At 37.3% G+C, this 16497-nt stretch overlaps 1 protein-coding gene across 1 annotated transcript in view; it reads right to left on the bottom strand.

Annotated features, from left to right (window-relative positions):
- PRKCE (protein kinase C epsilon) overlaps positions 1-16497 on the bottom strand; it is a 286716-nt gene that overhangs the window by 86564 nt on the left and 183655 nt on the right. Inside the window, exons 8-10 of the mRNA XM_041413572.1 lie at positions 15674-15770; positions 13965-14179; positions 12605-12778 (exon numbers count right to left, since the gene is read on the bottom strand). Of these exons, the coding sequence (XP_041269506.1) occupies positions 12605-12778; positions 13965-14179; positions 15674-15770 (486 nt within the window). The remainder of the gene's footprint in view (positions 1-12604; positions 12779-13964; positions 14180-15673; positions 15771-16497) is intronic.

Genomic DNA, 16497 nt, shown 5'->3' with positions numbered 1-16497 from the left:
TGTTCTGTCCCTGAAGCAGCAAAACTTTTCAGCACATTGAAGAATATAATATATAAACAACCTTTTGCTCACAGTTGTCAGTATCTAGAAAACAATAATTAGTGAAATGCATTTTTATAAAATTATAAAATCAAAAAATGGACTGGAAGGGACTTTAAAGATTATCTAGTTCTGATCCCTGTGCCATGAACAGGGACACCTCCCACTAGACCAGTTACCAGGTGCTCAATTAAAAATTATGTCAAAGGCTCACATAATTATTTTAAAAATAAATAATAACACCACCCCCACCCCCCCCACCCCGCATATGCAGTAACTTCCAAAGTATTCGTCTTACTTTTATGGCAGTTGTGGGGTTATGTGAAGGCAAAGAGAGGGCCAAGTCTTTGTCTTAATTAGTTCAGGATCAAAACCCACACAGAGGCCACAAGAACTGAACGGACAGACCCACGCAGCAAGCCAGTAAAGCAGAATGATGCAACCAGTTTCTGATAAGTGACCATATTTAAAAATAAATCTCATGTTTTAGGAGAACAAGAACACCAGTGGGATACATTTTTCTTTATACGATTACAAAATGCTGAACTCAGTTTATATTTGCCCCACTGGTTTTACGTTGCATTTCTACAAATGTTCCTGGACTAAAACATGTCCAGGGAATATAACATGCTGTAAGCAAGGCCCAGTGTAATATTTCATTCTAAGAAAAAGTATATTAATCATTAAAAAATGTTCTCTGGAACTAGGAACAAAAGAGCAATGGGAACAATTTGCAGGAACTTAGCCTTTGTGATTCAGTAAATACATCAGCAGTGATTTGAACCTTCCCATTCAGTATTTTGTGGTTGTGCTAACCCAGCATTTCAAAGCAAACCTCAGTTCCACTGACACAATTTCCCATGTCTTTAGTTCCATAGGGGAGAGAAAAACTTTTTGAAAATTTCACCTACTTTCACCTCGAGGCTTCATGAGACTCCTTTGAAGTTTATAACCTAAGGTTTCTATGGGACAAGGATTTACACAATTCAAAGGAGAGCTTTAAGGAATGGTCACAAGTTACTACTTTTTGAATTAACAGACATCTATTCTTACAGGGAAAAAGAGGGAAAAGCAAAAATAATTTAAAACCTCAGGTTTTTTCCCTCAGCAGATTATCATGTTTTTAACCTTTCAAGCATTCTACTTCAACCATCCAATAATTTTATTTGTACTCTGCTTATCTTTCTGAGACCATCAGTAACTTGACAAAAAGCAGTAACTTGCAAGCAAAACTCATGGATAGGACCAAAAAATTATATAATTCTTCATTGTATCATGATAAGATCTGACAACCTCTTTTTTCCCCGAGAGTTTAGATTTCTTTATTCAAATATAACAGAGTAAATTCAGCTTGCCAAGACATTATGTTCTCTCTGCTATTACTTGAATAATTTAATTTAGCATTTGTTTCAAGAACATTTTCAAAAAGAACCCATAAACTCATATGTCCTCTAACCTCTTCAAGCAGTATCTTCCGCATTTCCTCAAAGAATATAAACAACTTTGAAAACAACACACTACTAATGGATAAAACATTACTTTTCTCTGTCCAAGGCCAGTAAATATACCCCCATTCAATGCTATTTACAGAATGATGGTAACTGCGCTATCAGATAATGGTTAACGAATTTTAATGAAGTCTGCATTGGCTATCAAATCCTGAACTTGGTGATATTTGGGTTCTGGGGAGATGCCTGTGGCTTTGGAGACCCAAATCATCAGTCTAAATCCAGTTAAAAAGCAGAGTGAAACAATACTCAGATATTAGGTTACACATGCGGCTGAGATTACATGTTAGCCTAAGGGATTTGAACCACTTTGAGTGTTTTATATAATAACACCACATTGAAGAGCACTGTAGAAAGCAGTTAACCACCTCGGGCATATCACCCAGCAACAATTATTTCCTAACTTTTCCCACAGATTCATGGCAAATTTCCAAAAGTTCAGAGGTTTGGTGAGTTTAAGCCTCTTTAAATTCAGATTCCTATCTAAAACTCCCTCATTTCTGATCCAGAAATCTCATTAGATATGATCTTCCCCTTTCTCATTATGCTAGAAAAGCTCTGCAAGCTTCCTTTCCTATTGCTGTTGCAACACAGTAGTTGCCATTAAAGGACTTATTCTTGAACACTGCAAGCATGAGAACGTGTGGCACAAGACAGAATGGGTGAGACTTCAGAAACATGACCACCAAGCTTCTCACATCTCAATGCAAGCAAAAAGGACTTACCAGAAGTTAATTATACCACAGAGCTATACAGAATTTTAAAGTCCTGAAGACAGACCCTCTTCCTGGCCAAAACTTATTTTATTTTTACTCATTGATTGTCTAAAAATACAACAAGAGAGATTTCTTGCATGCCCAAATAACCTAATTAACTTCTCTTTTAAAACTTGTCCCCTACTGTATGGGTCCATAAATAAATGCATTATATTCATCAATATATCCAACACACCTACTTTCCCTTCTGAAAGTTGTCTTTCTAAAGAAAATAATTTCTTTAACAAATGCTCAGGTAAATGTATTAGAAGTGGCTGAATCAAGTTTTAAAAAAGCTTTATTTCATTTGGACATGATGATCCTTGTGGGTCCCTTCCAACTCAGCACATTCTATGACACTGTGATTTCTACTTCAGAAATTCATAAAACATTGCAGACTGATAATTTGAAAGAGGATGGCATCACTCTTTGGCATGATTCTTAATTAAGTCTAATGCATTATGCATGATGCCCTTTTGGCTCTGACATGGCATTGCCAGCTGTGGTTCACTGCTTATGCTCCTGAGGGGAAAGCACAAGATAGTGTAACACTTCTCTCTTTCTTTCAGTACCTCTCCTCTCAGCAATGGAAAAAGCAACTGGAGAAGTGTTCTATCAAATTTACTGTATACTGTTTACCTGCATTACAACATGTAACACTTTTTCTATGTAATGTATGGAGAACAAAACATTATGGACATGCTTACTGAAATACCTGCAAGGAATCCTGAGTTTCTTTTACCTGACAAACCTCACTCAGTATTATAGTTGGTATTTCCAGGTGCTCAGACGCATTATTTCACTACTCTAGAAGATGATGAAAATATTGTGCAGCTACCTTAGTTTTGAGATTTTTAATAGCATAGACAATACTTTCAGAAATATCACTTAGAAGAAAAGGTGCAAATATTTATACTGCCTTATAGAGCTGTCTGTTTGCAGATGTGGTATTAAGAGGATTTCTCTGCTCCATGTAGGTGAACAAAATGCAATATTGACCAACAGTTACATTTCCAAATAGCTTCTCACTTTTCACACCTACCACAAAAAAATATTATGTGCAAAGTGCCATCAGATTACATGTAAGCCTGCCCTGTTCAGCTCAGGAAATGCCCAAGCCATCTGTCTCATGATATGGGGATAGTACTCTGGAAAAATGGCACTATATCCTTTACATTCTTCCTGGGCATCTGCTCTGGCACTATTAGAGACTGGGCCAGACATGCTGCTGTCACTCTGCTCATGTCCTGTGCAGGACTTCATGAGAACAGAATTCAGTCTTGTCTTTTCTTTGGCCCTTTACACAAAGCAGTTGTCAAAAGGGGATGAAAGGAATCTTGCAAGTGGTTTTAAATTCACATTTCAAGCAAAAACTATATGAATTCTCAGGATTAATGAAAACCTACAAATATATGCAAAACCCTTAGTCTACATATTATATTCCCTGTTCAACATGTTTTCAGAACCCTTCCTGAAAATGAAGGTGTTTCTGAATATCCATTGATCCCACATACTACCTTATTTTGCTCTTATGATAAACACAAGTTACCTGAGCCAGGCTTTTTCAATACTTATGGAAAGTCATTATTCATACACCTCTCTTCACTGTCCGGATTTCTGCAGTTCTATAAATGCAACAGTGACCTTTAAAAACATTAATTGTACCTGCTTTATTTTCCATACTTTCCTGTTTCCAGAACTTGATTAATTTTTGGCAAAGCATATGCTTCACACAGCTGAAAACTCTGGCAATCCACAAGTATAAATTAGTTAGACAACAAGAAACATTGTCCAAAATTCTGCTATCATTTAAGCCATCTTAAACCCTCTGAAATGAGTGAAGCAGCACAGAAGAAACTAGCATGTTTTATTTTCAGAGCATAGTTTTTTCTACAACTCAGGAAGCAGTTTTAAGTAGCGGAATTTGGTGTGATTTTAATATTGGGTTTCTGAAAACAGAAAAGAGAAAATAAGTACCACCACATACCTTTCAATAAACTCCTTACCAGCAAGAGTATTCCAAGTTTGTTATTTTATGTGATTCTGTGAAGCTTCTTGGAAAAACTTATTGAAAGAAGCTTACGAAACGGATCCCATTCGTCCTTCTATAGGCTGAATGGAAAGTTAAATACCTGAAAGGATAATTTTCCTTCTTGTGAACTTGGCACACTATGTAAGAAAGAGTTGCAACTTGGTCTTTCTTGGCTGTTTTAAGGATAAAACGGGGTGATTTCTCTAAGTCACAACTTAGATTATGGAAATATGAAGACTTACAACTAGCTGATATTATCCTATACACTAGTAAACTAGCTAAGTTTGTATGTTAACCTCCAGAATGCCTTCCATAAACATTCTTTGCATTGCTATGAACTATGTGTTAATAAGCACAGCCAAGACTTGGAAGGAGTCTTTATTATTCAAGTTTCCTCAGTTCTGAGCAATCACTTTTCAGTGACTGATCAGTTTACTAGAAGAGAACAGAAAACCTTAACAATGAGATACATTTTACATGTACATATTGTACACATTTATCTTCAGTGTTTCTTACTGTTTGTGAAAGTTGGATACACTCTTCACCCAGTGTTTCAGCCTTGGTGAAGAGACTGTGGACTCAGGCGCACAAGTGACACGGCACTCCTCCAGAGAGACACTTCTCTTAAAGGCTGAGCTGATGTTATAGATCACCTTTGTCATAACTTTAAGGACATAGAACCATGTGCTGAATACTTTTCAGCTTACAGAATGGCCTTGGGCTCCACTTACGTGGGAGCACAGAGAGGCTCCCTACATGCTTCCTTACACGCAAGCATGAGACTGTGGACTGGGCATGGGTACTCTTACAGAGCCCACAGTAACCATGCAAGAATAAACCCCGCATCAAAACCCCACATTTGGTTTTGCTAAAACTACTCACCCACACGGGAGATAAAATGGCATAAACAGTGAAAAAAAAAATCTGATGATGTGGTTTTGAGAAGAGGAGATAAAGCATACTTCAAGCTATACCCTACCCAAGTTTGGCCCACATGTGGTGTATGGAACAGAAGACATGTTATGCCAAAATAACTCCGTGTAGATGCTAAAAAAGCAAGGAAAATTTAACTAAAGTTGCAAACTCAAATGTTTTGTAAATTCCACTTCATTCCCATGGTGAAATTCTCTTGTGTACAATTATAATTTATTAAGCTTACTGTTGTTACCAAAAAAAAAGTTGTATTAAAGTGCCCAAATGAATTCCAAAGAGAATCACTTCCTGCATTTAGAAAAGAAGCTGCAGAAGAATCAAATTTTATATGCAGTTTCCTTTTCCCTGACTCTTCCTTTGGGCTGCATTAGTTGTTTACTTGTAAGAGCAACACGTAACAAACACAGTATAAAATGTTTCCCCACAACCTCTTGCGTGTCACGGGCTTTCTTTAAATAACATTTAAAGCAGTCAGCTGGCATAAATAGGCATCCCAAGAGCTACCCATGTGAGCACTACATTTTCACCTATTTCAAAGATAGGTTTTATTTCTGCAAATTTATTTTTATCCTGAGCCTATTAGAGGCAAATTGTGAAGTGTTTCACAGCCATAAAATACAAGAAAAAGCTCAAAGGGTGCTAGGACAAGGGAGCGGTGGGTCATGCAGGCAGGTCTCTTTTGCCCAAATGAGGGAACCTACAACAGTTGTGAGGATGGTCTCAGGATGTAGGTGCAGGGCAAGGACAGAAAGAAGGTAACAGCAGATGTCTGCAGAGTGACAGATCCTGTTATAAACCAGTTCATTCCAAGTGATACTGCCACAAGTCACATTACCCTTATCCTTCCCACCCTTCCCAGACAAAACTAAACTGAAAGCCACAATACAGCTTCACCACACAGCATTTCATTTAAAGCAACAATATTAAATTATGCTGCAGGATGAGGTACAGTACTGTGTTTTCACAGGAGCTGTAAGACTAGGAACGCCAGATCAGGAACCAACCAGAACGAAGTTAACACATCCATAGCACAAGATTATACAAAGATTCTGTGCACCCAGAAAGTGAGGGGACTACTCCAGTTTGAAAGTCCGCTACCCCTTTCACCCTGTTTGGATGACAGTGTTCCTGTCTCTGCTAATCTTTGCTGAAAGATAGACAGACAGACTTGCCAGGAAACTTACTGGCAAAGCATCTGGGGAGATATTCTGAAAATTTCTCCTTTCAAGCATGCCTCAACTGGAGAAACACACTTTTCCCAAGAGCAGAAGTGTTTAATATGTAATTCCAGCTACTCTGCTCAAGCAGCACCTTAAAGGCCCTTAGCTCTACCTGTTATCCTAAAAACCTCCTGTCTGCACATGATCAGATCAGGATTAAAATCCTGACTTTGAATTTTACGCTTGGCTGCACTAAGATGTCTTTAACACAGTGAACTACTGACATAGTTAACTCTAAAACCCTAACACCCAGGCATGAGGACCAAGGTTAAAAAAGAAGTCAGCACAAATCCAGCTTGCCCTCACCTATTCCATGACGGCAGTTGCAGAATCCTGGCCACGGACGCCAGGATATTCCCGGGATTGTCGAGGCCTCAGCTGGTTACAGCAAAGCAATCCACGGAGCTGCAGCTGCAGCACTCACTTGTACGCATGCAAACGAGGAACAAGCCCTAGCTTTGAGAGGGTGTGAAAGAGTCCTGTTCAGTTTGGGTGCCACATCACAAAAGAAAAGTCCTTCCTGTCTGAAAGAGGAGCATTTAGACTTTTCTGATTGATGCTGGAGGAGTAATTTCTCCTGCGGGCCCTTGATGAGCCTGGCTGCACTGCTAGCCTGACTTGAAGTTTAACACTAAAGGGACTAATGTGAACAATGAATCTTCAGTGAGCTAACCAGCCTTTAATAATCCTTCAAGAGCAATAGCAATAACTGAGCTGCATAATAGCAAGCTTCCCAAAATGGGGTCATCATGCTGGAAACAGGGGCTTGTGTGTGTGAGAGAGACAATGATTACAGTATTTAATCATCAGCTTCACTGTTCCAACTATTCTTGACCATAGTGTTTACTTTCAGACAATCCAGAGATCGTGGTCAGTGCATCCACACTGGGTAGCAGCCACCGGGAAAGCGAAATTCTACATATACATGACACTAATTTCTGAAAAACCTTATTCTGCCAAAATTTTGTATCTTTACATAACTTCTTAACTGTATGATATACGAAACACCACCAGGTACTATTCTAACTTCAAGTGCTTCAGGAAATACTGTAAAGAAAGAGCCAAAATCAGTATATTTTAATTTCTTATGGTATGAACTGCCTGTATAAACCAGGATTTGGAATTTAAAAATACCTACTATTGTACATAGTCTGTATATGTGCATATATAGCAACACAGGAAAACAAAATATTTAAATTAGGTTTGAATATAAATGTATATAAATAGGTACCACAATAAACAGTATAAATAACATCACTCTATGCTGACCTACAATTTTATTCTGCCTTTTTTTACCATAGTTAACACTTATCTTTAAGAAACCTTTGTCAATAATTTTATATTTAAATTGTATTAAAATATTTTAGCATTAAAATAGCTAAAAATACAGGGGTTAATTTAGTCTTTTGTCTCACACGTACAAATCCACTGAAGCAGGAATAATAATGAACAGAATTGTGACCTAAAAAGTTCTAATTTGACACTAATCAGTAATAAAAGGCAATGCAAACTTGTGTTAAACTGATTACACCCATATAGCAATATCTGTATAATGGCTTTAGCTGCTTAGCAACAAAAGTACAAGAATACCAGATAAAATGGATTATAAGCTCTGATTAGTCCCAGATGAATGTAACAGTGGCAAGTCAGGTTAATTTGCACTGTATATCATAAATGACACTCTTCTGAGCTATAATGGCAGAAGACATTTAATTTTTTTTTTTTTTTTGTGCAAATGCACATGAAAGAAGTAAGACTTTATTTAACCTTACCAATGACAGTTTTGGTCACATACTACAAGGATTCTTCATAAATTAACTTAGAAAATATAATTTTGAGAAATCACAAGCATCATGATTGTCTTTCCCTTTTTTTTTTTTTTTTTTTTTTGTTTCTTTTTGTTCTACAGTTTCTTACAAAATAAATCACTTTAAAACAGAATTCCATTTTATACCTTTCCACTGGACTTGCAAACCCTTTTCAGAAATATTTAAATACAAGCCATGGTGGAAGGAAGACTAATTAGTCTTGGTTTTTAGAGGGGTCTGATGCAGAAAGAGGTTAATGGATTTTTCAGAACAACAAAGGAACATCATGACAGCTGAAATGGAATAGAGCATCCTGAATTTCAGCTTTATAAACATTACTAGCATTACTCAGAGTGTGCTAGGCGCAGTGCAAACAGCAGAAAGGAGCAACACCTGAACAGCAGAGCTCACAACCCAGGATACAGCAGCAGTAAGGCACCAGGTGGCATGTAACAGTGAAGGGATCAGCACCCTCCCACTGGGGTCACTACAGCCCCTTCTCCATGTCCCCCTGCCACGCCACATGGCTGATCTCTACCTTACAGCACCAGATCACAGGGAAGAAGGGAATGATCCTGCAGGCCAGCCCAGGAGCCCTGCTATGGGTAGATACACTGATTTTAACACTGTAAGGAAGTGCAATGTTTTTATGGGTGGCATAAGTCTGACTATTCACCTGTAGTAACTGACTTTGTCTACCCTTCATTTAACCATTTTTTTTCCTCTAAGAAAAATGGCTCTAATGTTGACTAAACGTCCTTTATGAGTTCTGCAACTCTATCATTCAACAGGAACATTTGTGTGCACCAAAAATACTCTCTACTATGTCTGTTGAACATAGTGTTATGAAAAGAGAAGGTGAACACTATTTTCAAATTTATCTGATTTTATAGAATTGGATAAAAAAAATCTAATGGCAGATGTTAAAAGCAGCAGCTCTCTAGTCTTCTAATTTTATACTGAATTATCATAATAAAGCTTTCACTGCTTTAAATAATTTAAACCCCATTTTATTTCTTAAGTATTTATTAGGATAATTCATTATAAATTATAGGGTGTGCACATACATTTGTATGCATCTCAAAGGGTAGAGGTCTAGAAAATTTTAAGTACTTATGAAGAAAGCTGACAGAGGTGTAGGAGGAATTAAGCAAAGCTACTTATATTTTCTAGACCTTTCCATAAAAAGCACTTTAATTCTCACAGTTCAGAAACAGCCAACTGACTGAAGACAAGGAAGTCTTCACAGAAAACATGTCTAGAAACATTTAAATCCCCTTTGTCAGACGCCTGACTGAAGCATTATCAATAAAACCTCATGTTAATACTGTTCCACAGTTGATCCCTGAAGCAGGGTATGATCTGGGAGGGAAGAGGACACTGAAGAGGGAAACTGGGCAGCATCAGTTTCCTGTCAGGTAAGAAACCCCTTACTGAAAAATCAAGGGACCAACACACAGAAAAAGAGAACATATGAGGAAGTGTGGAAACAAAATTAAACCCTGAAAATGCCCTATGTTATCTCGATACCTTTATTGAGAAAACAACACCTACACAATGAAGTCCTGAATAAACCAAAGATGACGACCAGCAAAGGTCAGTTGTTACAAAAATGGTGTACCCTGTGTGCTGGGCCTTGGGCCCAGGTTTTGCCACAGGAGTGCCAAATACAGAATGCAGCATTCATCATTCATATTCCTACTGAGAGACCACAGACAAAACACAACTCAAACCTCTGAACATGCTGACAGACACAATGAACATACCTTGGCAAAACCATACCCTGTCATAGTATAAGAGTGTTGGAAAATACTGTCCAAGGGTGACACAGTTTTACAAGATATGCTGCACTAGAATAATTAAGCTCCTTCCACATGAAAATCCAGATCAGCCGAGGCCCTGCCTGTAGGTTTACCTTTTTTCTGATGTGTAGGACTGGGTTGCAGAGCTCATTCCTCAAACTATTGCACACAAAACATCCTGTATCAGCTTTGCACACTTCATCCCAAGCTTTGGAACTCTCTCAACTTCTATATCACTGAAGTAGATTTCAAAACCATTCCTGAAGTACAGTACTCGAATATAATTTTTTTAATAGATCTAAAATGTTATGGGGACAGGGGTTGCTCATTTTTTGATGGACTTAAAGCAAATTGGTTTGATCAAAGTTTGCTTTTGTATTAAGCAGGAACATGAGAACTATCAGTCTCAAGAATATTTCTTTAAAGTAAGGAAGCTAGATGGAATTGTTAAAATAAATTAAATATATAGGGCTAAAAACCCACATTTAATGTCTGGTTTTTGTGTACATATAATGTTTGTGCGTACATATAATGTATGACATATGATATATGTCAGTGTTAGGCATTATTTGACCCAATTTCTGAATTCCAAAGTAATTTAAAATATTATCCCTTACTTGCCATGATAATAATAGATTCATTCAGTAAATGACACTAATGAAAAGCCTGCTCCATGTAAAAAATAAATAATACTGAAATGTACTTACTGTAAAACGCATATTAGGCAAATTTTCTGCAGTGTCTTCAGCTGATTACTGAAGGAAAACACTGCAGCATACAAAGTCAAACTTCTACATCTGCATTTTTGTGGAAGAGGAACAAAGCAAGTAATCTCATTACATAGAGACAACCTCTGAGTGCTTTGACAATGAATACTGAGTCAACCTTCCCATTAAGTCAGGGTGTATACGACAAATACGCTCTACTTGAAATGTAAAATTTAATTCCAGCATGATCACTTCAGGGACCAGTTCTGCAAAGTACAGCCACCATGCCATGGCACACAATAGCAGCTATAAGTAACTATATTCTACTGTGAAATACACTTCAAACCTATTGTACTACAGCCTTTGACTCAATGAAGCTATTTCAACCACAGAATAGGTTTGTTCAAGCAAGTTTCTCTACCTGTTTTTCTACTGAACCTGAGAAAATCATTCAGTGACTAATGTACTTGGTACATTTTAATTTGTTGCCATTCATAAAAAATGAATGCTTTTAGCAGAAATATTGCCTTTGCTTTTTCATGTATTTTGGTGTTTGGTATTTTCGTTCCTTTAGAAACTAAATTCCTTGTACATTGTTCATAGGACATGCTCATGAAAACCCTTCAATTTTTCAACTATGGATTTTTAATTTGATTAGGTATTGCTAGGTGTAGTTTTGATTGTTTGATAAGAGACACTAGTCTATGACTTGTAACTATAAACCACTTCAGTATGAGTTCCTCAGAGCTCAAGAAAAGCCACAAACTACAGTTTCTCTCAGTTAAGAGATCTGGGAAGAGAGAAGGCAGTGAGAAGAACTTCTGTGTATCTTTGATGAAAGGCTTTGGAGAGCAGGGAGGAAGGAAGAAAGCATGGTAGAAAAGAGGGAAGAAATCTCTAGGAAATCAGAGGAGTAGCAGAAGAACCATCTGTCATAATTTCCTTAATGTACTACTGATCTCTACCAATGTTCCACATCAGGCTGCTGATATATTTATTTACACTCCAAGGAGTGCACTCAGTCCTAAAATTCCCTTTCTGTTCACAGAGCTTATTCCTCACCCCACTACAGTATTTTAATCACTTCTTTCATCTGAAATGACATGCTTAATTCTAGCTATAAATTTTAAAATAATATGTTAAAACATTTTAAGAGTATGTTTACACATATAATAAAATTCTGAATGTGAAACACCCTCCACAGACATACACGCCTTCCTGGGCTACTGCTTTGTGCCAACGTCAAAGCATATAAAATGCTAGCACATTTTCACTATTTTAAGAACTGTATAAACCTATTGTTTGCTGTTTCTATATTCAAACCACTATAATCTGGATGATACTAGCCATTTTCCTATGGCTTTCCCACTGCGCTATTCATCTTTCCTGACAAATTTGATAGAAGATCTTTTAGTCATTGCTTTTCTGCAATTCTACACACAAGTATTGCACACTGGATACTAAAAACATTTGTACTTAAATCAACAAATGATACACCCCATTAATGTACCAAAGAAACAGAAAATGGCACCTCAGTAGGTGCCATTTTTGTGTATTTTATGCATGTGGGTTTTAAAAAATTTTAAACTCATTTACTGCCATCTCCTGGTACTTGCAAGGTAATAGTAGTTATGCTTTTTAACAGCAGCTAGTACTCCTGTAAAATACCACTGAAATGCCAAAAACTTACCAGAAATATTTTCAAAATATTACCGTACTTTTAATGCTGTTTTCTTTCAGTCTGGAAATAATCAGTGTTATTCCTTGGGCAGAAACTGGTAAAAGACTCATGTAGCTTACCTTTGTCTGGAAGCAGCAGTAAAGTTGTGTTAAATATGGATGTTTCCGTGCTAATGCCAGAATTCTCTTTTCTGTCATTGTACAGTCTACATCATCATCTTGAAGTATGACATCTTTCTTCAAGACTTTCACTGCATATACTTCATCTTTTCCTTTTAGCTCGGCTAACATTACCTAAACCAAAGAAAAAGTCTCTTTACGTATGAACAACGGATGCCATAAATTTAGGGTTTCATATGAGTTTGACTGCACAGAGAATAGAAGGCAGTCACATACTTGGCTAAATGAAGATGCAATTTATAAAATAAAAAGTAAAGTACTGTAATTTTAGAAACAGAAGGTATCTGTTCTGTTTGTTAGTTAAGTATCTTAATGAGTACCTATTTGTGAGGTCTCAAAAACTAAACAAGGAAGGAAGTTGATGTAAAACAGAAATTTATTTCCCACTTTTATCTCCCACTTCTGGTAGTGAGATTTGAGTGTGATGGACTTTGTATACAATCCAAAGTTACCATTCCAGCTGCTTTCAAGTTGTTGATTTTAACTACTACTATTGTTTAAGATTCAGGCCCTATATTCTGTTTAAGGTCACTTATGGCTTGGAGCCAGGATAATTTTCAGAGAAAGGATTAGAAAACAGGGACACAAAAGAACTGCTTCAGACCTGCTCCCCAGCATGTGAAGTTCCCATAATATCAAGGAAGGAAGAGTGTACTTCTGAAACAGATTCATATTTCTGTCCACCTCTTTGATTCCATGGTGCACAACAGTGTGGAAAGAAAACCTGTAAGCCTTGTAAACACAGCAATGCCCCTTCCACCCTCACCAATTCCCTACTACGGGAACTCTGGTGAGTTACATCTCTGCTGCTTACGCTGTATTTTGGGCAGCTGTCTAAGCCCCATCATATCTGAGTGGAAATGCTTCAGTTCTGCTTCCTCCAGCAATGAACACACCCACTGAGGAAAAACAAGTATGCACAATGTTCTGTGAAATAAGTAAACTGGGAATTATCAAGAACGTGAATTAACCCCACAGCATTATTCCTGACCTGATTTTTTCTGCTTGACCACAAGCAATTTTGTTGAACAGTATGTATGTAACTGTAATGAAACACTGGCATTTTGTTGCAAAAGGCTTAACCATAGTTAACAAAGTGAGCTAAAGCACAGACAAGGCCAGCTCACCAGGACACTGATACTTTTGACCTGCTGGGTAAAAGAAAGCCCCTAGGCTGGAAGCACTTTCTGAATGTCAATATGAACACTTCCAAATCGGTACAGTCAAGACCACCCCTGAACACTAGCTTAAAAAAAAAAAAAAATAAAAGAAGAAAAGAAGGGAAAAAAAAGCTACCCACCTTTCCAAAGCTGCCTTTTCCTAATACTTTGATGAAGTTGAACTCTTCAAGACCTATTCTCTTGCTCTGGGCCTGTTTGACCTCCCCATTTTCACCATTCTCCCCAGGTTTGTTAAGCTGGTTGTCTGTTGATGTTGTAGCTGTTGCTCTGTGTTCTTCTCCCCGATTGTCAAAAGATAATGCTTTCCTAATGTTGTTTTCCAGCTCTTTGATTTCTGCGGAAATGCAAGGAAAAATTAGTTTTGACCAACTTTGTCAGAAAACCAGCCTGTGTTAGTCTGTATCAGTGTGGGAAGGGACATTCATCATCTCTGAATGCTGAATGTGGTTAAGAGCATTCTGTGGTTAATGATACATGTTTAGCAAACTGCTTCTCCACCTTACAGTAATCAGCCAAACCCCTGCTCTAACAGGAAGGGCGGCCTTTTAAAATGAACTTAAGAAGATGACATATCCAAAACTTGAAAGATAAGTCAGAATAGTAGCCAAATAGTTGTTCTAGTGACTTTGGGTGTTCCTGTACCACAGAGAAGTACTTTGTTTTGAATATCCCTATCTTCCTGTAGCACTTACTCATCTTCCTGCTTAAGTATTTTAGAGCTGTCTCCAAAAGTTCAAAGGACAGTTGGGCGTCCCAGTCCATGAAGTCAACATGAATGGAGCATCTTATTCAGCTCCAGCTGTTATCAGATGCCTGCCAATAAAGTGTTTGACCACTTCCCAGTGCTGCTTCAAGCAGCAATTGTGTAGATCTGCTAAATGGTTCTGAAGGTTTCTCAGTATTAAATACAGAGAGCCCTGGTGACTAACAGTCCTCAAGCTTCTGCATGGCACTTCTGCCTGATGACCTTGGAAGCAAAAACTTTACTGCACAGCTATAAAGGTCAAATTACAAGGAGAATTTAGACAAATTCTTTGTTCTTATTTTAAATAAAACATCAGATATTTTTAAAAATTATCATTTTATGAAAACAATGTTTTGTGAAACCAAAAGGTTGACAAATTTAAATCAGTTTTGGATTCAGAGGTCACAGATTTCTAATTTTTAAAAACAATTAGACCAGACTCAAAAAATGCTGCTGACATACACATTCTGTCAATCAGCTGCTCAGCTCAACGAAATCAGGTCATATCAGGGAAGATTAAAATGCCTGTGCCCAAATCTATGTATGAAATAAATTGCTGAAAGGAAGCTTGGTTTTAAGAAGCCTCTAGACATCACATGGACATGCTAGCATAGCCTGTCCGGATGCAAGATTTATTACTACTAACATTCAACATGGAATTACAAGGAGTCAATTTTAACTCAAAAACTTATTAACAGATGGGTTTTCAGGTAAATAAAGGCTCTCTCAAGTTCTGTGTTACTATTTAAAATATTTTCCAGTCTTACAAGAGAATACATAAACTACTTCCATAAATATATTTTGTTGACAGGGACCCATATAGTAAGCTTAATAATACCTTAAGATGATTGTTTTATAATTTTCCCTTTAAAAGCCACTTATTTTCACATATTTGAATTAAATGAGAAGCAGGCCTTTTTAGAAAAGATTTTACAGTTCATAACTTTAAATGCTTCAATTTCTGGTAGTAACTGCTTTATTCATTTGCATCTACAGAGGTTTATGATCATAGATTTTTTTTTTTTACTCTAGGAAAATGTGCGACAAAATATGTTAGATAGGAAGTAAAAAGATTTGTTTGACCTTGATCACATGGAGATGTTGGTGCTGATTTCGACCTATCTTCTTCTGATGACGCGCATCCTGGAACTGGTGGTTGAGTCTCTGCACCTGCAATTAGCTAAGAACAATTCCAAAAGGGGTGATCTTCCTGCGCCATGAGGAAATGTAATTCAACAACTTTAGTTCAAAAGTAGAAGTATGAAGGAAAGCGAAGATCTTCTATCCCTATGGATTCTCACTGGCAGAGCCTCAGCCATACAGTAGATGGCATCACATGAAATGGAAGCCATAATACAAAGAGAGATAAAACAGGCAACTGAAAAAAAACCAGTTTCTTAAGATGAAATAAATGCAGTGTATATACCCAGTGAGTGGGAAAGTTTTAAGAAGCCACCATTAGTCTGTATTCAAATTCATCCAGTAAATACATTTAACTGCAACATGCATCAGCAAGCACTGCAAACTACCTCATGCAGTAACAATATGACAACACCTTTTCCCAGGAGTGTCAGATCAATTAATTCACCCTCGAGTTTCCTACATTTCTGTAACATTTTAAAACATCTTACAGGGGATCCCAGTGTGCACTAAGCAGGAAAATTAACAAAAGCAACTGTCAACATTGAAAGAAATTACGGCACAAATTGCCTTTTTCTGTGAGACCAATGGGTCTGTTGTGACAATCATGCAAACAGAGATACAAAGTGTGGGCCCATTCTCACCCAGTACACATCACTCAGGTATAACTCCATCAGTTTTAGATGTACTTGGGGTGATCTATGCTTTTTATTTCTACAACAGCTTGGTCATTCCTACAAAAGGCATGAAAACTCTAGAACTGTAAT

Source organism: Onychostruthus taczanowskii, unplaced genomic scaffold (genome assembly GCF_017590055.1).
Source record: "Onychostruthus taczanowskii isolate IOZ18803 unplaced genomic scaffold, ASM1759005v1 scaffold42, whole genome shotgun sequence".
In the NCBI taxonomy this organism is placed as follows: Eukaryota; Metazoa; Chordata; class Aves; order Passeriformes; family Passeridae; genus Onychostruthus; species Onychostruthus taczanowskii.
This window is presented reverse-complemented; position numbering and strand designations above follow the sequence as displayed.